We start from the raw sequence: 22,126 nt of genomic DNA on the forward strand, positions 1-22,126 counted from the left end.
TACATGACCACTGGAAAAACCATAGCCTTGACTAGACGGACCTTTGTTGGCAAAGTAACATCTCTGCTTTTGAATATACTATCTAGGTTGGTCATAACTTTCCTTCCAAGGAGTAAGCATCTTTTAATTTCATGGCTGCAATCACCATCTGCAGTGATTTTGGAGCCTACCAAGACAGGACCACACTCATTTAGTACTGGGAATCTTGTATTCTTGCTTGTTTCTGGAAAGCTCACACCTCTGGCCACATGGTATAATTCATACTGCTTTTCTGACCCTCCACCGCAACTAAGGCTTGGAGGGGTTTGTACTTGAATAATTCGCCCAGGGCCAGGTAAGTGCAGCATAGCTGATGCAGCAGAAGCCTGACTGTGACGTTTATGAACTCCCTCCTCTTCCCATCTGCCATCTTTCCCTTTGGATATGTTTTATTATCATGCAAAAATTCCCAGACAATGTCAGAGAGCTTACAGCTGTCCTAGAGCTCTGCCTCTTGGAACCCCTTAGGTGTCCGTGAGCATGATTCAGCCCAGTGGATTTCAGAGCAGGCATGTCTGGCTCTGAGTTCCTAAACTTTCTGCTGCACCACCCTGATGTCTTCTCTTCCAAACTCTTAAAGTACTATCCTCTTTAACCTTTACCTGAGGGTCTGACACTAGTCAAAGGAACCAGTGAAATGTTAAAAAGTGTCTATTTGATAGAACTTTGAGCCACAAAGCAGGAGCCTTGCCAGAAAGAAGTCTACAATGCCCAGGAAGGGTTTCCACCCTCTGTCCCTAATGCTGGGACAAGATGAAAGGGGTCTGTGCTATAGGGCAATGGTCCCCAACCTTTTTTGGCACCAGGACCGATTTCATGGAAGACAGTTTTTCCATGACGGGGGCTGGGGGAGATGGTTTCAGGTGCAATAAATGTAATGTGCTTGAATCATCCTGAAACCACCCCCCCCCACTTTCCTTCTAATCTAACGCCACCGCTGATCTGACAGCAGGTACCGGTTTGCAGCCTGGAGGCAGGGGACCCCTGCTGGAGGGTCAGAGCTCCACTGGGGGCTATCTGCCTTGTGCTGGGCTCAAGCCAGGTCATCCACATCCTGCTTCTTCCTACTCCCCACCTTGTTTGGGGTCTTCCCTGTTCATCTGCTCCTGTACATCGCAGGCTCCTGTCTTACTAAGCCACCTCTGTGACCCATAGTACCTGACACGGTGCTATGAGAAAGTCAGTATCAAGTTAACACTTATTCAATGCATGAAATAACACTTGTTTATATCTCAGACCTCATTTTATCATCAGGTGTTATTTCTATAATTAAGTATGTCCATTCTCTGGCCTCATTGGCCAGTACACCCTCTCTTTGTTCATGGCTCCAATGTCAAAGCAGATGCATGAAATTAATAAGTCAGAACAATCATGGTTTTCAAAACGATACAGATGAGAGTATTAAAATGTAGAAAACAGGCTTCATAGGCAAGTGATTTGAAACAATATGATTTGACTTCATGGGCATCAAAATGAAGTATTTTGTGATGGGAGCATAGCAGTGTAGCTCCTTGTGCCTAATGGCCCAGGTTTGAGCATGCCGCATGTGTTGGACACACATCGTGCTCATCTGCTGAGTATCTCCACTATATTTTACAACACAGTAGGTGTAATATCATGCAATACTTTGCAAATCTCCTTTGTAATTGAGTCTATAGTGGTGAAACAAACCAAATACACTAAAATATAATGCACATACATACATTTATAATTAGAAATTGTGAAACGTCTGTCAAGGAGACAAGTGCTATGAAGAGAGAATTACAATAAGACTTAGTTCACTCTGAAGGATAAGGGAAGGCCTTCAGTGGGGAAATGGCGAAGAGTGAATGGACTTGGGCTGAGTGAACACTGGCGAGAGGAGCTTTCAAGATGAGAGATCATATAGAAACGCCTCAGAAAAGGCAAGACCAAGGCATTTTCAAAGAACAGCCAGAAATTGAACAGGTGGTGTGTTTAGAGCATCAGGGGAGGGGGTGTGTTTGGAGGCACACAGGCCATGTGGGCTCCTAGTATATCTTGAGAAAAACTGAAATCTGTGAACATATGTTAAGCACGTGGGTGACCCAATCAGATTTTCATTTTTAAAAGGTCCTCCTTTGCTGTAGTTTAGAGATGGAAATCAGGGGAAGATTAGGAAGTGTCTTCAGTTCAGAAAGAGGCTGTTGCCCTGGTCCCAGGGGAGATGAGACTGGGTTGGACTGGGCGTGGGTGGTGACGGCAAAGATGGAGACAAGAAGATAGATGTCAGATTATTTTCTACTTAGGATCACGAATGTGTAGAACCTGGGCTGACTATGCTACGTAAGGAGAAGCCAGATCAAGAAGATCTCTGTGGCTTTAGCAGTTGGGGAAGATGGAGGAGGCCTTCACTGAGCTCAGCAAGCCTGGGGTGAGAGCAGCTTTGCAGGGACAGAGCAACAATCTGAAACAGGTTAAATCTGAGGCCCCCATGAGATGACATCCACGAACTCACCTGAGGGAGATGTGACTGAGCACCCACCCTTCCTAGAAGGTTTCCTGGTAAACATGAATCACGCTGCCCCATCAGTCTGAAGACTAACAGGGTAACTCCGGAATGTCGTTCATGGGCAGCAGGCACTGTCTAGCATCTGCACTCACTGTGGGTTCTATCTGAGTCATGAGAACAGCAGTGTGCTTGAGTGGAAAATCACCATGGTGGTCTCCCCTACGTGCCAGTGGCATGGGGAACGTGCGCATGCGAGAGCCAGTTTCTCCTCTGCGTGTGTGTATGGCCTCAGCACATGTTTCAGGAAAATCTGTTTGCTTTGGAGAAATAACTCATATTGGTGTACCCTTCTGGGTCACTTGGAGACAGCGGCAGCCTCTATTTTTGGCAGAATTCTGTCTCAAGCTAATGCATCCAGCCACGGAGAAAGCAGTTTCAAAATAGACCTGATCAGCTGTCAGGGGACAATTCATCTTGAGATAATAGCCCCGAGGCCTTGGCCAGCCAGCGTTCCTCTATGAGCTACTGAGCAGGCTGTCCTCTGATTCTGCATTTGTTTAAATGTTTCAAAAACATGCACAGAGAGCCATTTTTAAAACAGGGGATCCTCAAGGGAGGGAAGGGATAGAGAGGCAAAGGTACAGGAATTCTCCCAGCCTAGCCCAGGTGTCCTGTTCCCTTTAGTCTTCCTGACCTGGGTTCAAACCCTCTCTCAATCCCTCATTGACTCTGAGACGAGAGAAGGTTAAGTTCAACCTGCACGGACCTTGGTTTCTCCTGCTCATGCTGCTAAGGCGCATAGGAAGCCTAACATGACTCCTTGCCATAGGAGGATAGGTTCTCCAGAGAAACAGGACCAGAATGACGTGTAGTGTGTGTTTTGTGTGTGTAGAGAAAGAGAGGTTTTAAGGAAGAGACTCACATAACTATAGATCAGATCAGATCAGATCAGATGCTTAGTCATGTCCGACTCTTTGTGACCCCATGAATCGCAGCACGACATAGGGGCTTGGTAAACAGAAAATCTGCAGGGTGGGCTGGCAGCCTGGAGACCCTGCGAAGAGTTACAGCTCAAGTCCAAATTCAGCCTACTAGCAAAACTCCCTCTCCTCCATGGAAGGTCAGTCTTTTTGTTAAAAATTCAACTGATTAATGTATACACACTATTATATATAAAACAGATGATCAACAAGGACCTACTGATTGGCACAGGGAACTCTACTCAATACTCTGTAATATAGAAGGGAATGAAATATAAGGGAAAAGAATCTAAAGAATAGATATATGTATATGAATAACTGAATCACTTTGCTGGACACCGGAAACACAACATAGTAAATCAATTATACCCCAATATAAAATAAAAATTAAAGATAAACCCAACTAATTGGATGAGGCCTACCCCCCTACATTATGGAATCTACATTACCCAAAGATGTTCTCTGGACAGATGTTCTAAAAAGTACTTTGATAGTGACATCAAGACGTGTTTTACCAAGTATCTGGGTACCCGGTGACCCAGCAAGTTGCCATCTAAGATTAACCATCACACAGGTCCTCAAAAATGCCATTTTAGACTTTTCCAGCTGTCCTTGCTCAGTTCCACCCTCAGAAGGGCCTTCAAGTAGAGTTCTCTTGCTCCCTATTATCTACCTCATGATTCTCTCCTTTTAGGTCTGAATCACCTCACATTTAGGATATTATATGGCACCAGGTAGCATCTCCATGTATGCTTAATAAAGGGCCACATAAATTATGTAAAATTCATTTATAAAAGCAAAGGATAGAAATGTCAACAGGGAAGAGCTTATTCAGTAAAAATGTTAAAGCGATGGATAAATTTAGATGTAGGCTTCAGGACACACATTTTATCATATTATTGAAACAGAAATGTATACCTGAAGGCTCTGCAGGCCATGAAACTAATACTGTCCTTCTTTCCCAAATGGTCTTTTGTGTATTCAATTTCAGACCCTGTTCTCTGGCTTAGCCAGGCTTTGAGTCCCCACTTTGGCCCCAGCTTTCTCTGTAGATGAACAGGGGAGTGCAGTAGGAAGGGGTGGGTAGGTAGGGAATGGACTGTCACTGTGACTCCAGAATGAAGAGGCGGCTCAGACACAAAGGTGCATGGGTTGAAAGCAGAGCTGGGAAGAAAGCTCTTCAGCGGTGTTGGTAATTACAGCCGGACCCTGCAGGACAGCTGGCATCACAGCTCTCCATGCGAACACTCAACCTCAGGAGGTCTGACAGTTCCACAGCCAGAAAACACACTTATTCCAGTCAACACCCGCCCCCCGCAGTATTATTAAGGGAATGAGCAGTGGACAGAATTTCAGATTCTCTGTAGTCGGTTTTGCCTCTCATCTGAGCACAGGGAAATGAGAAGATAGGAGCTGGTGGCCTTCAGGGATGCAGACATGGGCAGATGTTTTCGGCGGAGACTCCACCCAGTCAGTCTGCTTCCTGAGCCTTTTCTGTCTCCTTGCTGGAAGCTCCTGCTGCCTGCCCCGGCCCCAGGACTGGGAGTCGGGTGGCAGGACTCACTGTAGGGAAGCCAAAGCGATGGAAGGGTGGGATGGAAGGGGAAGTAGCAGCAGCACAGGGGCTCCTTGCTGGGGTGAGGCTTCCAGCAGGGTCACGAGCTGTGGTGTCAGGCAGATGGGAGCTCAGAGCTGCACAGCCCCCGTGTGGAGCCAGCTGGACCCTTGTCCCGTGCAAGGTCACCACGATGGAGGATGGCCCAGGGCTTCCTGAGTAGCCCTGCTGAGACACAATCTGAGATGGGCTTCAAGGGGACATAGGTCTTCTGGACCGACAGGACTGTGTCCTGAGATCAGAAATCCCTCACATCACCGGAGATGCTATGTCCTAGAAAAACTGCCTTTCTCAGGGGTCCCATTAAGAGGTCATACTGATGCTACAAATATCATTACAGTGATTTTAAAAAATGGCAAGTGATTTTATCACATGCCCATAATGTACAGGTGCTATGAATGTGTATTTCTAGTCCTTGCAACAATTCTGTGAGGTGAACATTATTGGCCCCATGTTACAGAGGAGTAAAACTGAGGTCAGAGAGCTGAAATACTGGCTCAGGATTCTCTCCTGGGCTTCCTGATGCCAGGCCTGTGCTCTTCACACAGCACTTTCTCAATAAAGATGATTTTCCTTTCTTCATCCAAGGGAGGATGAGCATAGGAAAGGGAACATTATTCTGGCAACTAGGAAGGAAAGATAGCAAAGGAGAAGAGTCTTGGGAAGATTGCCAGCCATTTAAGGGCTAACCAGTCAAGGGAGCTGTATGTCCAGGCAGGGAGATGCTAGTGGGAACGGGACAGTGTGGTTGTTTTGAAGAACAGAGACAGGGGCTTTCTGGGAATTCTGCTGGACAGCAAGGCCAAGGAGAAAAAGGAGTGCCAAGACATGAGGAGTTTAGCCACCAGAGACTCACGGGAAGGTGGCCTCAGGAAGTGGCTGCCAAGGTGATGGTGGAAATACCTCTGGCACCCAGTGCCTGGAGGGGAGGAGAATCAAGGCAGAGGAACCCTGGCCACTCTGCACATTCTAGAAGGAGTGAGTCAGAGAGGTGACAAGTAGCAGTGACCAGTGACAGACCCCAGAGGCCCATGAAGTGATGGTCCTGATGGACAGGCCGCCATGCTTCCCTCTGGTTCCAGGAGGAGGACAGAGCAACCCCTTGTAAACGGTGAGCTAGGAGGTATCAGAGGCTCTTGCAAACAAAGCTGCCCATCTGTCTGGGTCACTTTTAGACCATCCTCACACCCAGCCCCATGCGGTGGTGGGTTTGGCCTGTTTCTACATACGTCACTGTGCTTTGTCTTGGGCCCCCAGCCCAGTGGGGTGACTTCAAGCTGACATCCTTCCCCTGGGCCTGCCACCACTGTGGCGATGCGTGGTCTTCGCTATGGACTTGCCTTATCCCGCTTTCCTTTTCATCCTGACCCGCCCAGAGTCCTGCCGCTCTCAGCCTCATCACTCAGCCTCCCCTCCCCATTTTGGCCCTCACTCTGCTTGACACCTGGCCCTGCCCTCCTTTCTCAGAGTCAGGTCAATCTGTCTATAAGGGAAAAACCCAAAAGACCAATAGATACACAGTGATGAAACAAGGTGTTTCTTTCTCACATAGAAGAAATGCAGGGGTGGGTTCAGAACTAGTGTGGTGGCTCCCACCACATCCCATGACATCATGAGGACCCAAGAGCCTTTGTTTTTGATCCACACAGGTTCCCAAGGTCAAATCACAGATGGAGTTGGCGGCTAGAGCTTGTGCCGTCATGAACACAGAGTGAGGTGGGGAGGAATTGCAGAAAACCACAGAGAGACCCCTCCTGGCTGAGTGAGCTCCCTCTAAGCGCCCTGTGTACCACATGTCCTTCCACTTATATCTCATGGGCCAGAACTTAGTCACACAGCCCCATGTAGCTGCCAGGGGTGCTGGGAAGCCCGGTCTTGATTCTAGGAGGCAGTGGCTCAGCTCAAAGTCAGTGTTCTGTCAGTGAAGGACAGAAGACTGAGTGGTTATCTTCCCTTTCCTCCTTCTGTCCCTCCTTCTCTGCAATGTGCACGCTTGCCATCAATCATGGTTTGGGTTTGTTTTTTTTTTTTTTTTCTGGGTTCAGTGTCTTAGACTGCTGAGAATGGGAGAAAATTAACACACGTCTGACCTTAATGTAGCCCCAAGATCATAGCCAGGCCGTGAGCTTACCCCCCGCCGCCCCCGCTCCTTGCAGGGACAGTGTCACTCCCGCCGTGTGTGCCCAGGCCTCCTGTGCGTGCCCAGACACCTGCCTGTGATTACGCTCAGGGGAGGCAAAGCACTGCAGCAGCTGAAGGCGGCTGCAGTTTCTGTCCGGAGTGCTCTCCCTCTTGTTTAATGAACCAACCTTTAATGACAGAACTAAAAGCAAGAAAGTAGAAATTCTGGGGCATGGGGAAGATAAACAATCCCCACCCCAGTGTTAGAAGCGCTTTTAGGCAAAAAAACAATTAAATACATAAAATGAGAACTCTCAAAAGCTACAGCCTTAAGGCATCCTCATGCATCGACTTAAAATCTAAGTAAAGGGAACCGTCTGAAAAATAAAACCTCAGGCTAGTTCCTAATATGTAAAGATATAAAAGCGGTTTTTTATTTCCATAAACTTACTTCACATTCAGATGTATAAATATTTACTTATGAAGCCCATGAGTTAATGAAATGAAGCCATATGAATGAGTGAAACTACCTGAAATCAGGACTTATAGATGTGGTCTAGTAATGATGTTAATAGCCTATTTACTTTGTATATATTTTCTCATACATAGTTCATAATATGATGAGATCTGGAGGCACATGGATTAGCACTTCTACATGGTCACCCTATTTCCAGGTTGTCTCACTTCAGTTATGCTCCTCTGTCCAGTGTAAACAGCAGGCACAGCTAGCTTGTGAATCTGCCCAGCACACAATGGTCAGTGAGCCTGGATAGGTCAGGTCAACCTACCAATGGCTTCAAAAATATTAAAACATAGTACATACTGTTACCAAAAGTGGAATTCAACAACTTACCACTCAAAAGCCAATAAAGAGGCAAAGTTGTTGGAAAGGGGGGTTTGCTTTCTTTTGGAGGCCAGCAAACGGATTGGCGGGGGGGTTGGGCCATGGTGCAGACTCAAGTGGCAGCTTATGTCATGGCTACAGTCTGGTCATCATGTACTTAACTTCTTCCACCTGGTGGGGGTTTCAATATCCACAGTACAGCTCAAAGGATATGACTTAGACTATTATCTATAGCCTTTGAGAAGGAACTAAAGGTTCCTAACTTTGCTTAATGACTAAACTATTATTATTGAATCTTGACTGCTTTGCTTTGGCTTTGCATTTTCTCACTTCTCTGATTAAACTTATTCTTTGGCTTAAGTTTTTCCATAGACAAAAAGCAAGCAGAGAACATGGAGGGGAAGGACCATATGGTCCTGCTCCATTTCAAACCCACCTTTTCTTTGATACTCCTCAGTCTTGAGGAGGGACAGGTGCAGAACCAGAAAGGGAATAAAGTATTGGATAGAGAGGTTAATCATAAACTTTGCAGAGGAACTTGGTGTTAGTTCCATGACTATTCCAAGTTTTCCCCAAATCTTTGAAGGAATAGGGCAACAACTGCTGTGGATCCTTCCTGCCAAAGTGGGGCATAGTCCTGCCTAATTTGGGGAATGGAGACAGAGTTGGAAATAATCTTGAGTTTCAAGCTTAGCATCAGTATTTTGTATTATGAAAACACCTCTCTCTGTGATCACTTTTTCATAGTACCTGGACAAACATGTGAAAATTAGTAGACATATTATAATGAGGATAATAATCAAGATGCAGTTTTGGATTATTCTCTGAATGTGTTATTTCCCCCAAAATGGTTAAAGCAGATAAGCAATTTATGTTTCAGTTCAGTTCAGTCGCTCAGTCGTGTCTGACTCTTTGCGACCCCATGAATTGCAGCACGCCAGGCCTCCCTGTCCATCACCAACTCCTGGAGTTCACTCAAGCTCATGTCCATCGAGTCGATGATGTCATCCAGCCATCTCATCCTCTGTCGTCCCCTTCTCCTCCTGCCCCCAGTCCCTCCCAGCATCAGAGTCTTTTCCAATGAGTCAACTCTTCACATGAGGTGGCCAAAGTATTGGAGTTTCAGCTTCAGCATCAGTCCTTCCAATGAACACCCAGGACTGATCTCCTTTAGAATGGACTGGTTGGATCTTCTTGCAGTCCAAGGGACTCTCAAGAGTCTTCTCCAACACCATATTTCAAAAGCATCAGTTCTTCGGCACTCAGCTTTCTTCACAGTCCAACTCTCACATCCATACATGACCACTGGAAAAACCAGCCTTGACTAGATGGACCTTTGTTGGCAAAGTAATGTCTCTGCTTTTGAATATGCTATCTAGGTTGGTCATAACTTTCCTTCCAAGGAGTAAGCGTCTTTTAATTTCATGGCTGCAGTCACCATCTGCAGTGATTTGGGAGCCCAAAAAAATAAAGTCTTGACACTGTTTCCCCATCTATTTGCCATGAAGTGATGGGACTAGATGCCGTGATCTTAGTTTTCTGAATGTTGAGCTTTGAGCCAACTTTTTCACTCTCCTCTTTCACTTTCATCAAGAGGCTTTTTAGTTCCTCTTCACTTTCTGCCATAAGGGTGGTGTCATCTGCATATCTGAGGTTATTGATATTTCTCCCAGATCTTGATTCCAGCTTGTGCTTCTTCCAGCCCAGCGTTTCTCCTGATATACTCTGCATGTAAGTTAAATAAGCAGGGTGACAATATACAGCCTTGACGCACTCCTTTTCCTATTTGGAACCAATCTGTTGTTCCATGTCCAGTTCTAACTGTTGCTTCCTGACCTGCATATAGGTTTCTCAAGAGGCAGGTCAGGTGGTCCGGTATTCCTATCTCTTTCAGAATTTTCCACAGTTCATTGAGATCCACACAGTCAAAAGCTTTGGCATAGTCAATAAAGCAGAAATAGATGTTTTTCTAATAGGCCACAAACAGCCTGTTTTGGTTAGCCTAAATGTCACATTAAATCATATATAAGCCAGGATGATTTCCCCATGCCTCAACATGTGAAAATTTCTTTCATCATTTTCCCCCTATAATAGCATATCTTTCCATAGAAAGCACTGATAATCAATATATTTTTTCAACATTGCCAGAGTGGTTCAGTTGCCTGCTCTGGGTCTGTTCATGTGCCTCGGTGCTAGGCTTACTGTTTGTTTATATTATGTATTGACTTAGTTCCTCACATGGGGAGAAGACTGATCAGATGTAGCACACCAGTACAGAGATGTGCTGCTGGGGAAGCATTTGAGCCTATACGTTTTGTCAATTATACCCGATTGTCATACACACGTGGTACGTGTGCTTCAAGCAGGAGACTTCAAGTCAGCGCTGCTGCACAGCATGAGTGGGTAAGTTACACTCTCACAGAGTGTAGCTTCACAGAGTGGAGCTGTCACACAGCTCCAGTAGACAATCTGTAACTGGAACTATGACTGGCCACATAATACCAGAACATATTCAAACTTTAGAAACATCATATAACGTCTAGAACACTTATATTAATGATATTTACCCATACAGTATAACCTACGAATGCTTATCATTTGACCATGTTTTCCATATAATTTAATACACCAAATAATCCTCATTCATTTAGAAAACCTTTGTTCTCTTAACAGAAACCCAAACTCCGTCTTGTATCAATTTAGTAATAGCAAAATTGATTTATCTAATTAAATTCAATCTATCTTTAAAGTGCAAAGTTCTTTTCTCAGAGTTTCTTTTCTTATATATAAATCTTTTATTACTTTCTCCATATTAATTTGTCCCTTTTTTTCTCATCCAGAACCAGCTGAAGCTAAAATTATTGTTTTATTCCTCAGCAAAAATACTTTAGTTTTTTTTATACCTTCTCTCACCAACACATAGCCTACTTGCTTTACACGCTGAAATGCTTCCCTTATCATTTTTAACCTTTCAAATATCTTAACAAAACCAAGAAACAAGTCATTGAACTATGTGTTATATCGGCATTCTCTGATTGGCAAACTTAAGAACATATTCCATAACCTATAACATACATTTTTCTCATAACACAATTTCTCTTCAATGTGGTATGAAATGTGGGTATATGAACCCAAACATCTTTCAAAGTTCTACTGATTAACCCAAGACTGAAGTCTTGGGCAGGGTGGGCTGTGTCTGTTATCTCAAGCACATGATAAGAGTTAAGGTCAAGCTTTCTCCTAGCTATATTTTTGTTCTCTTGGGTCCCAATTCTGGAAACAGTATTTTATCAAACTAGCTGTCTCTAGCTACATATGCAAAAAGAACCAGTTTTGGAGTTTCAGAAGAATTTTATCTTAACCTATTTTCTCTGGAGTGTGAAGAATACTGCTGGCCACATGATGTTTTTCGTTTGTTTTGCTTGTTTGAAATCTTTCTCTTTCTTAGTCATAGTTGTGTAGGTAAACTTTTCTTAATGAATTGAACCTGAATTTCCCAGTTTACAAAAGGCAACAAGAATACCAATCCCACAAATGGAATACACACACACACCAGAAGACAGGACTATCACAAATCCCCCAAAATAATGACCAGTAAGGAGTCCCAAATAAACACTTCCCCAACACAAAGAGTCCTCTAGGTAGATATGACAGAACCGACTCACAAAAACACTAGATAGCATCTCCTAGTCACAAACCAAGGGTAGACACAAGTCAGAATCAATGGGCAAAATGCCCAAATAGCAGCCCGTCCTCACAAACGACCCTCAACATCAAACGCACGTCGGAACCAACGGCAGAAATGCCCAAAGGACACTCTGCTCACAAACACGCTTCAACATCAGACACACGTCGGAACCAGCTGGCAGAAAGCCCAAATAGCACTTCATGCTCAAAAGAGAAGTTAGCCAGGAGCACACCGGTGGACTTGGTCTTGGAGCTCATCAGCTCGTCCAGAGGCGTTTTTCCGTTCCACCAAGGATAAACTCACGTGCCGTTGGCAGTCAGTGCCCAGCATGGAAGAAACAGGGAGAATCCCTGAATCGGTTTCGGCCGCTGCTAGGAATGCCCCCTTAAATCCTTCTCCTGGGGTGGGCGAACCACGAGCAGGGGGCTTCTCACGGCCGCCCCAGGGCATCAAGATGGCAGAAGATGTACTAAGGAAAACTCTCGGGAGCCAGATATCACGCGAGCGTGGCCTCGTGTTGGGAGCCAAATTCTGTTAGTGAAAGTGGGCCCAGGTGGCTCTAAAGCCAATAAAGAGGCAAATTTGGTGGAAAGGAGAGGTTGCTTTATTTTCTATTATTTATTTTGTATTAATATCTAGAACATTCTCTCTCAGCCTCCCTGATTCTCAGCCCCTGCACCTCCATTCTTCCTGAGAAGAAAAAGAGAGAAGTCATTCATAGCTATTAAAGAGGAGGTGGAAAGTATGACTGCCCGCCCTACTTTCCTGAGTTGTGAAGATAATGAGTGAAAAACTGGCTCTGTGAAGACGCAGGAGGGTCCTGCCCCAAGCCATCATGAGGTTTAGGAAGGCAGACACAGCTGGGGCTGTTTGGAGGTGAGGGGACGATCCTGGAATGTAAGTGAGCTGGGTCAGTAAGCAGCTTCAGGTGGGGATGTTTCTCCCAGACATTTCCCATCTGATCTGACAAGCCTAACACCATGGAGGTGTGACCCCTCTTGCAAGCTAGATGCCCTTTGGTTTTCCTTTTTCATATGCTCCCAGCCAGCCTGGGTTTGTAATGAAACTCTAATATACTGTGATATTGACGTGAGTCCAGAGCGTGAAGGTCTCAGCTTCTCTGGTGACCTGACCATTCATCTTTTCGAGAAAAGAATTATAATGCCCCCAGGGTGCCTTCGTTTGTTTTTCAATAACTCTATCTGCTCAAGGCCAGGACGGATGTGTGTCTGATTTCACCATCTTCCCTCCAGATTGCAAATGAAAGTCAGTAAGCGACTTCCATAGTCTATTTTGAAACTGGGGGATGTGGGAATTCCCTCATTTTATGAAACATAGAGCTTACTGTCTGTTTCCATTCTTTTTACTTAGGTTAGTGGATTCCACAGAGATGGTTTATATAAATGTTCATTCATTTTACATTTTTTTCTGAATTGTGATGGCAAATCCCTTCATAGATTATAGGCTAAAGATGTTAAATATAAACTATGACTCTTTTCAGTAACCCCACATTTTTCAATATCATTATTTTTTTTATATGGTGATGGTAACCAGCAAAAATGTGTCAAGATACAGGAAGGTTTTAACCATCCCAACCCTCACCACCTGGAGAATCCCAGGGACGGGGGAGCCTGGTGGGCTTCCATCTATGGGGTCGCACAGAGTCGGACACGACTGAAGTGACTTAGCAGCAGCAGTTCTTTTTAAAAAGTGACTGGAGACATTAATTTTTCAATACTTTCAATCAAATCATCTAGTTTCCTGACCTGGTATGGGCTAGCTGATTTCTGACAAATGACCTTTAGTCAAATATTCCGGAAGATGGGACTTCCCTGTGGTCCAGTGGCTAAGACTCTGCCCTTCCGAATGCAGGAGGCCAGGTTCAATCCCTGGTCAGGGAACTAGATCCTACATGCCACAACTAAAGATACTGGATGCTACAGTTAAAGGGACGACCCAGAGGGATGGTATGGGGAGGGAGGAGGGAGGAGGGTTCAGGATGGGGAACACATGTATACCTGTGGCAGATTCATTTTGATATTTGGCAAAACTAATACAATTATGTAAAGTTTAAAAATAAAATAAAATTAAAAAAGAAAGAAAGAAAGAAAGAAAGAACCTGAGTGCTGCAACTAAAACCAGGTGCAACCAAATAAATAAATATTTTTTTAAAAAAACATCAAATATTCCAGAAGATCCAGTGGGGAAGTGGGAGCCTTTTCTAAGCACCTGCTATGGGGCAGAAGCTTAGCTGGTTTGAACTGAAATAACATCAGACTTCTGTGGAGTCACATTTACTTTTTAGGCACCTACTGGTCAACTCAGTTACATTTTTCTCATTAACTTCTGCAACAGACATTTCAGGATACTGCTGCTATCCTTCTCTGACAAAGAAGAAAGAAAGAAACAGGTTTAGAAGAGCTGAGTAACTTGTAGCCATAGGAGAAGAGCCAACGCACCTCAGCACCCCCAACAGCCACCGTTTACTACGCTGCCTGCAGAAATTCAGGTTGATGGGGCTCCCACAACTCCTTACAGACAATGCTTATATGAAACCTGATGCTCTGGTATATGGGGCTAAAGGGACCATTGAAAGTTCTGGTTTAAAATGGTCTGCTTCCTTGCAGAGCTGGTAATCACCATGTACCTGGTGTGTGTCTATTAACTCTACTATCCAGAGGGAATCTTTAAGTGTTTATTTTCTGTACTGTGATATGCTGAACTCTATTAACCTTGAATGAATTTTGATAACACCATCAGGGGGCAGCAGAATGATTCTGCCTGAAATTACACAGTAAGAGGGAGATTACCCATGACATATTAAAAGCAAAACATACTTTTAAATGACCATGACTGTTGTTATCCTATCAATTGGGCTCACCCTCTGGAGCCTGGCTCTTAAAAGCATTTATGACATTACTGGCAGAGGTATTCAGTGATTGATTCACTGCTTCACCTCCTGTTCACTCTGCAGCCCATGACAGTGACTCCTGCCCTACCCCCACACACACCCCACCACCGCAGTGAAATTGCTTTTGTCGGGGCCACCCTTGACCTCCATGTTGCCAGATCCAGTGGACCCTCCTCCACCCTCATGGCAGACACAGTCAGGCATTCCCTCTCTGAAACATCTTCCTTTGGTGTCTTTCCCAGTCTCTTTGTCTGGCTTCACCTTGTCAATGTTTCAGCCTGAATGTAAACATTTGGGGTATCCGTGACTTGTTTCTAGGCCCTCTTGTTTTCCTCTTGATGCCCTGTCTCCCCTAGGGTGGCTCATCCATTCCCGTATTTATGGAGATGTGTGTGAAGAACACAGCTGGCCCAGATCTGTCCTCTGAGATGCACAAATACCTATCAGTTGTCCACATGGCAAATCCCTTTAAATGCCTCACAGTTTTCACTAAAACATGCTTCCATCTTTGTCATCTCCCCTTGATCCATAACTGGCTTCACTTGCTGCAAAAACTGGAAACCTGAGACTGGTTCTTGGTTCATCCTTTCCCTCCACCTCTGTATCAGATCCTTCAGCAGGTGTGCCATGCATCTGTCCACCCCTCTCTGTGTCCTATCCTGGCCCAGACCTCCCCATCTACCTAGATGACTGCACGGCCCTCCAGGCTTCCTTGCCTGGCTGTCGAGAAGTCCACCTTAAGGTAACAGCAGCTGCTATTACAACAAAGAGTGGATCCTGCTCTGTTCCTGCTCACCAGCCTCATTAACCTCCCACTGCGCGTAGAATGAAATCCAGACACTTTTCCAGGGGCTGTGTCTTATCTTCCCTCCCCTTTCTCCAACATTAAGCTCTTTCCTCTGCTGTTTTTTTTCTCTTAGCCCCTTCTCAACTAAAATGTCACCTCTCCAGAGAGGACTTCTGTCAGCACCCAGTCTAAAGCAGGTTGCCGTGTCGTCCTCAGTCCTGCCTATTCTGTTACTGAATGTCTTACAACTTATAATTGTTTTATAGTTTCTTTAGTTTTTAATCATTTGAATCCCTACTTTAATACATGTTTCATGAAAGGGAGGGACCTATGTCTTTTTATCCCTAGTGCCTAGAACAGTACTATGGGCTTCCCTGGTGGCTGCGCCATAAAGAGTCTGCTTGCAGTGTAGGAGTCACAGGAGTCGCAGGTCCAATCCCTGGGTCGGGAAGATCCCCTGGATAAGGGCATGGCAACCCACTCCAGTATTCTCACCTGGAGAATCCCATGGACAGAGGAGCCTGGCGGGCTACAGTCCACAGGGTCACAAAGAGTCGGAAACACCTGAAGCGACTTGGCATGCACACGCACTAGAATAGTATTCTAGCTACTCAGTGAGTGTGAGTTGAGTGAATAGTTGGCAATCTAGATAATAGTGCCTGTAACATGGAGAGTTGTAGCTATGGGCTAGAATTACTGTCTTTCTGATAGCAAACAAGTGACATATATGCCATCACTTCTCCCTGCTATGCCCACGGTGGATGCTGCTAAGTTATGACACTCTAGCCCCACTGAGCCTGCATGCAGTCTCAGCATGTGGTGAGAATCAGAATTGGCATGGTAGTGCACCCAGAAACAGTAAAGTGTTGATAGCTTTTCATATATCCATCACAGAGTGATGTATTAAGAAGAGGCTAGGGTCTTCCCTGGCAGTCCTGTGGTTAAGACTCCACATTTTCACCACAGGGGGTGTGGGTTTGATTCCTAGTTGGGGAACTAAGATCTCAGATGCTAAAAAGTAAAACAAAAAAACCTGAAACCACAGTTAAGATACTACTTCACACCCATATGCAGTGCTCAAGCAACAAGTACACATTGAGCCTTCCAGCCCAGATACTGTCACAAAGCCTTCTTCACACAGAAGCAAGTGTGAGCAAATGTTACGTGCACTCAGACTACTGGATTTCTTGCTGATCCAAATGAATAAGCACTATTTACTTACTGCCGCTTTGCTCATTTGAAATATCTGGCAACTCCATGAAGTAGGAAATAGTATTGCCGCTCAGAAGGTAGAGGCTCAGAAATGCTGGAAGGGTCTTTGGTAGTAACTGAGCTCAGCTCTGCACCCTTGCCTGTGACGAAACCCATCACTGTTTCCCACATGGCTGACCATTTGGGGGCCTGCTCCCTCCCAGGACATTTCGGTGCAGGTACCTGGTCTTGTGATTCTTGGTTGATCCTGCAGTCAGTCACTATAGGTTATCCTATACAATTCTCTTTAAGGACTTCTGCCAGGAGGTCCTCTAGGGTAGTAGAATCTGAGAAGGGAGAGATGATCCAGAAGAAGGACATTCTTATTTCCTCCTCCAAGTCTGTGATTAAAAATCCTCGATTTGCTTGGGACAAACTTTAGAGGAGTTGGTGAATTTTATTATTAGACTCTCAGTGATTTTCTTAAAATGCCATCGGTTTTTTGTATATCAGGAATCAAAACATAAAGCTCAAGTGATCTTGTGCGTTGAGTTCACAGAATTTTTTCCTTTTTTTTTTTGATCCCTAAGACTTTCTTTCCTGGATGTTTTATCGCATTTAATTTAGTGTCTTTGAAATGTCAGTAGAAGAAAGTCAGTTGCTGAGGCTATTCTTATATTGTTTACAGAGGTCAGAGTGTTGATAACTTAGCTCATCTTCTGTTTTAAATCTGAGGGACTGGATAACAACATCATCATGCCTTAAGGAAAAACCTTCTGTCCTGTTTCCCTGTAAATATTTTATTCAGCCAACTATGCCTGCTAAGTCGCTTCAGTCGTGTCTGACTTTTTTATGACCCCATGGACTGTAGCCCACCAGGCTCCTCTGTTCTTGGGATTTTCCAGACAAGACTATTGGACTGGGTTGCCATGCCCTCCTCCAGGGGATCTTTCCATCCCAGGGCTTGAACCTAGGTCTCCTGCATCTCCTGAATTGGCAGGAGAATTCTTTACCACTGAGCCACATGGGAAGCCCCCCATTCAGCCAAGTATACATATATCATATTTTACCCTGTAGAATTATCAGCAGGCCTGATATAGTCTCTCTCCCCTTCCAATGCTCAAGCTACAAATGGGTATTGGACACCGCAATGCAGAGTAGTAAGCCTGTGCGTGTACTGGCAGCTGTGTAAGCCAGCCCAGGGCACCTGAAAGCTAAAACTGTAAATACTCTTTGAATTTTCATGGAAAGATGTTTACGGTGTTTTGTTGTTAAGAGAAAAATTAGATTATAAAACCATACATAGATTTCCAATTCTAGTACCAGGCTGTGATGAGCTAGCCCAGCCCTTCTTTGTACTGAAAACACCTGAAAATCCTAATGAAATCTACAGTTTAATATAATAAAGGGAAAATACTTGCAAATCATATATCTGATAAGGGACTTGTATCCAGGATATATAAAGAACTCTTATAACACAACAATGAGAAAGACAAATATTCTAATTGTAAAATGGGTGAAAGATTTGAATAGACTTTTATCCGAAGAATATGTGCAAGTGGCCAGTAAGTACATGAAAAGATGCTTAATATTATTCCTCATTGGGGAAATACAAATCAGAAGCACAATCAGATACCACTTCAAACCTCCTAGGATGGCTGTCATAAAAAAGGCAGACAGTAATAAGTGTTGATGAGGATGCAGAAAAATCAGAATCCTCATGGGTTGCCAGTAGGATGTAAGGAGGAGTAGCCAAATGACCAAACTGTCTGGTGGTTTCTTGTTTAATCATTTAACATTTTGACCCAGTAATTCTACTCCTGGGGTTGAAAATATATGTCCACACAAAAACTTGCCCATGAATGTTGATAGCAACATTATTCAAAATAGCCAAAAAGTAGAAACAACCCCAATGTTTATTAGTCGATGAATAGATAAGTAAAATATGGTATATCTGTAAATAGAATATTACTTGACAGTAAAAAAAGGAATGAAATTCTGATACACACTATAACATGGATGAGCTTTGAACATATATGGTATGATTCCATTTATATTAAATAGTCAGAATAGGCAAATTTGTAGAAATAGAAAGTAGATAAGTGGTTGGTAGAGGGTGGGAGAAGTAATAAGCAAGATGTAAAATTTATAAGCCACAGAAGAAAAGACTGACAGATTTAATTACAGAAAAAATAAACACTTCTAAATGATGAAACACACCATATGAAAAGTTGAAAAAACAATTGCAAAATGAAGGAAAATATTAGCTACATACATCATATTTCAGGAGGCGCTAGTAATAGAGAACCTGCCTGCAAATGCAGGAGATGTAAGAGACATGGGTTTGATCCCTGGGTCAGGAATATCCCCTGGATGAGGAAATGGCAATCCACTCTAGTATTCTTGCCTAGAGAACCCCATAGACAGAGGAGCTTGAAGGGCTATAGTCTGTGGGGTTGCAAAAGAGTCGGACATGACTGAAGCAACTTAGCATGATGCACGTACATTATAGATTCATCAGGGATGAACTGTGTAATCACAAAATGGATATGGAAAAATATAATTATTTTCTGTTCCTGCCTGTGGGTGTCCATCTTTGAACAGAAAAAAAAAAAAAAAATTCAAAACCTTTCAGGTCAGAATAACTTGGTTACTTCCGGTCAGTTTTATCCTGTGTATCTCAGTGTGTTTGGGGGATTCCTTATCTCTCAGGGTTTCTCCTTTGCTTCTCAGAGTATAAAGAAAACAGTGCGTGCAGTTTTGCATTAATATAACCAGTTGTGTGCCCAGAATACCCATGAGCTCTTTGGAAAAAGGGAGTTAACTTTTATCCAGCTCTCAAGTCACCAAGTGTTTAGGATTAGCCCATCACCCAGAGAATCTTTATTGACTTACATTGATTTGAAAGCTTTTAAAATCCTCGGTGCTTGTTTCCAGGGATATTGAGGGCCAGGATTGCATTTATCATATTCCCAGCAGGGCTGTTGTGAGGATTAATGTTTTAACATAAATGATCTTCTGCTCCTTTAAAAAGGCATTAATTAAGCTAAAGCGTTCTTTTTTAAAGTGCTTAGTTTTATAATAACTTATATTTCAATCTGGTGTCTGAAATATAAGTAGGAAGGTTTTGTGCTTTCTTATAGAAAATATGACATATAGGAGAACACACAATTAACCCACCATTAGGGTTCCTCTCTGGATAGTATGTCAAGCCATTGGACTTCCTGAGTTGTACTGTTTTACAGGAAGACCCTACGTGGGAGCTTGGCAGACAGGGGGACCCGGGTGGGGCGCTTTAGGGAGGGAGCCCCTGAGCTGACGTGCTGTCTCTCTTCTCCTCACCCTCTCCCCCCACCGCCCTCCGGCTCCCAGCGAGATGAAGCAGAGGCTGGATGAGGAAGGCAGTAAGTGCAGCATCCTCTCCAAGCACCAGAAGTTCGTGGAGCACTGCTGCATGCGCTGCTGCGCGCCTTTCACCTTCCTCGTCAACACCAAGCGCCGCTGTGGGGACTGTAAGTTCAACGTCTGCAAGGGCTGCTGCTCCTACCAGAAGCGCGAGAAGGTGTGGGTCTGCTGTGTCTGCCAGCAGGCGAGGTGAGTGGCCAAGTGCACCCTCAGGGTCTCAGCTCCCCGGTGGCACCATATTCCTTCAACCGAGTGGGGCCACCAGTGGGTGGTTGGTCGGCATTATTGTTTAAGAAAAGGGAGGGTTACCGAGGAGTTTTCTACATTTGGTGTGTCTGATGCAGATAGAACACACCCAAACTTGTTTAATCAGAGCATGAAGGAAGATGATGTTAGGGAGAAGTTGGGAATTTTGCTGGGTTAATCTTGTGATGATGTCTTGTGGGGATATCTCCAGAAGTCTTGGGATGAATATTGTCCCAAATCAAAAAAGATGGAAAAGTTGAGCTCATTTCCTATTTTTCCATATTAGTCAAGTCCATCACTGGAACCAGTCCAGGAAAGAAGTCCAAGATCCATGGGGCAGGTTTTGCTTCTTGAAATTTTTCTAAGGCTCAGTTTGATAGAGAAGTCAGAGTGCCTCTGGTGTATATGGCCTGCGGGCTGACAGTCTTTTACATTTTGAAGGTTTCCCTAGAAGAGTTTATTTATGTATCAGTAGTAACAAGCTGTATAACCCCTCAGCCTGATACAGGATACACTGCCAAATTCATCATGGGAAACATTTAGGAATATTTGACTTGAATCAAATGTGAAAAATTTCAGGTAAATAACAGTTTTTAAAACCTGCCCAGTTTCTTGAAACAAAAGCAGTTAGTTTACAATGGACCGTTTAGACTTTAAATACCTGGCAAAAGCCGGTGTCTTGCTGGGAGATGGTGTTCGGGGTCACTTTGTGCTGCATCCACTTTGACCATCAGCTTCTCTGCCTCTCATGCAATCTGAAATTCACATCTTGGTTTAGAAATGATTTACTTAGGGTATTACTGGGCTATTCTTTCAGCATATTCATAATCAAGCAATTGGATTTTAAAACACTGTATGTGTCAAATTACGTGACAAACACCTGTATGTATTTTGTGTGAAATCCCAATAAAACAGTGGATAGCAGCTCTGTGAAGCTGTGGTGATGACCACTTTTTAGACCCATAGTTTACTCCCCACTGCCCATGACATACTTTTTCTTTCCTGTGTAAATTAAGCCCATTTTGGGTGCATTGGTTTAATTACTAGCTGTTTATCCAGTGGCTACCATAGGCATATGGTTCTTGAGATACTATGGAGCCATGAATAATTATAATAGTAAAAAGTCCTGCTCACAGAAAATTAAGGCACTAGGAGTGGAGAGTAGACCTTTGTGTGGTAATATTAACCGACTGCATCAGAAACGAATGACTGTATCAAGCACCCCGGGCCTGTCTATGGTGTGGTTCTACAAGTGTGACTCAAATTAAAATGTAGGTTAGTTTAAAATTTTTAGCTTTGGGAGATTAATAACAATGAATGATGGATTACTTATTTTACAAGTTATATAGCTAATAGTGTCAGGCAAGTGTATGCTCCTCGGTTCTGTCTCGTCACAACAAAGATTTGGAGTGACGGACATTAAAGCCCTCCGCGTGTCGCAGTTCTCGGGTCTTGGACAGACCGTGTTATAGCTCTCAGGTCTCGAACGAACCGTGTTATAGCTCTTAGACAAATCAGTGTTACAGCTCCATGTTACAGCTCTCTTTTATTTAGATAATAATAGGAAAATCCATCCTCATCCTTGAGGAGTGAGGGCTGCTTCTGCTAAGCCGCTTCAGTCGTGTCCGACTCTGTGCGACCCCGTAGACGGCAGCCCACCAGGCTCCCCCGTCCCTGGGATTCTCCAGGCAAGAACATTGGAGTGGGTTGCCATTTCCTTCTCCAATGCATGAAAGTGAAAAGTGAAAGTGAAGTCGCTAAGTCGTGCAGACTCTTAGCGACCCCATGGACTGCAGCCCACCAGGCTCCTCCATCCATGGCATTTTCCA

General features: G+C 44.2%; 1 protein-coding gene across 4 annotated transcripts in view; it reads left to right on the top strand.

Moving 5' to 3' along the window:
- Positions 1-22,126, top strand: part of LOC102400588 (myosin VIIA and Rab interacting protein) — a 232,312-nt gene that overhangs the window by 84,746 nt on the left and 125,440 nt on the right. For all 4 annotated transcript variants that reach the window (XM_044933509.2, XM_025272761.3, XM_044933507.2 and 1 more), the window contains exon 3: positions 20,019-20,240. In XM_044933509.2, the coding sequence (XP_044789444.2) occupies positions 20,019-20,240 (222 nt within the window). The remainder of the gene's footprint in view (positions 1-20,018; positions 20,241-22,126) is intronic.

The sequence above is a fragment of the Bubalus bubalis genome, chromosome 21 (genome assembly GCF_019923935.1).
Source record: "Bubalus bubalis isolate 160015118507 breed Murrah chromosome 21, NDDB_SH_1, whole genome shotgun sequence".
Lineage (NCBI taxonomy): Eukaryota > Metazoa > Chordata > Mammalia > Artiodactyla > Bovidae > Bubalus > Bubalus bubalis.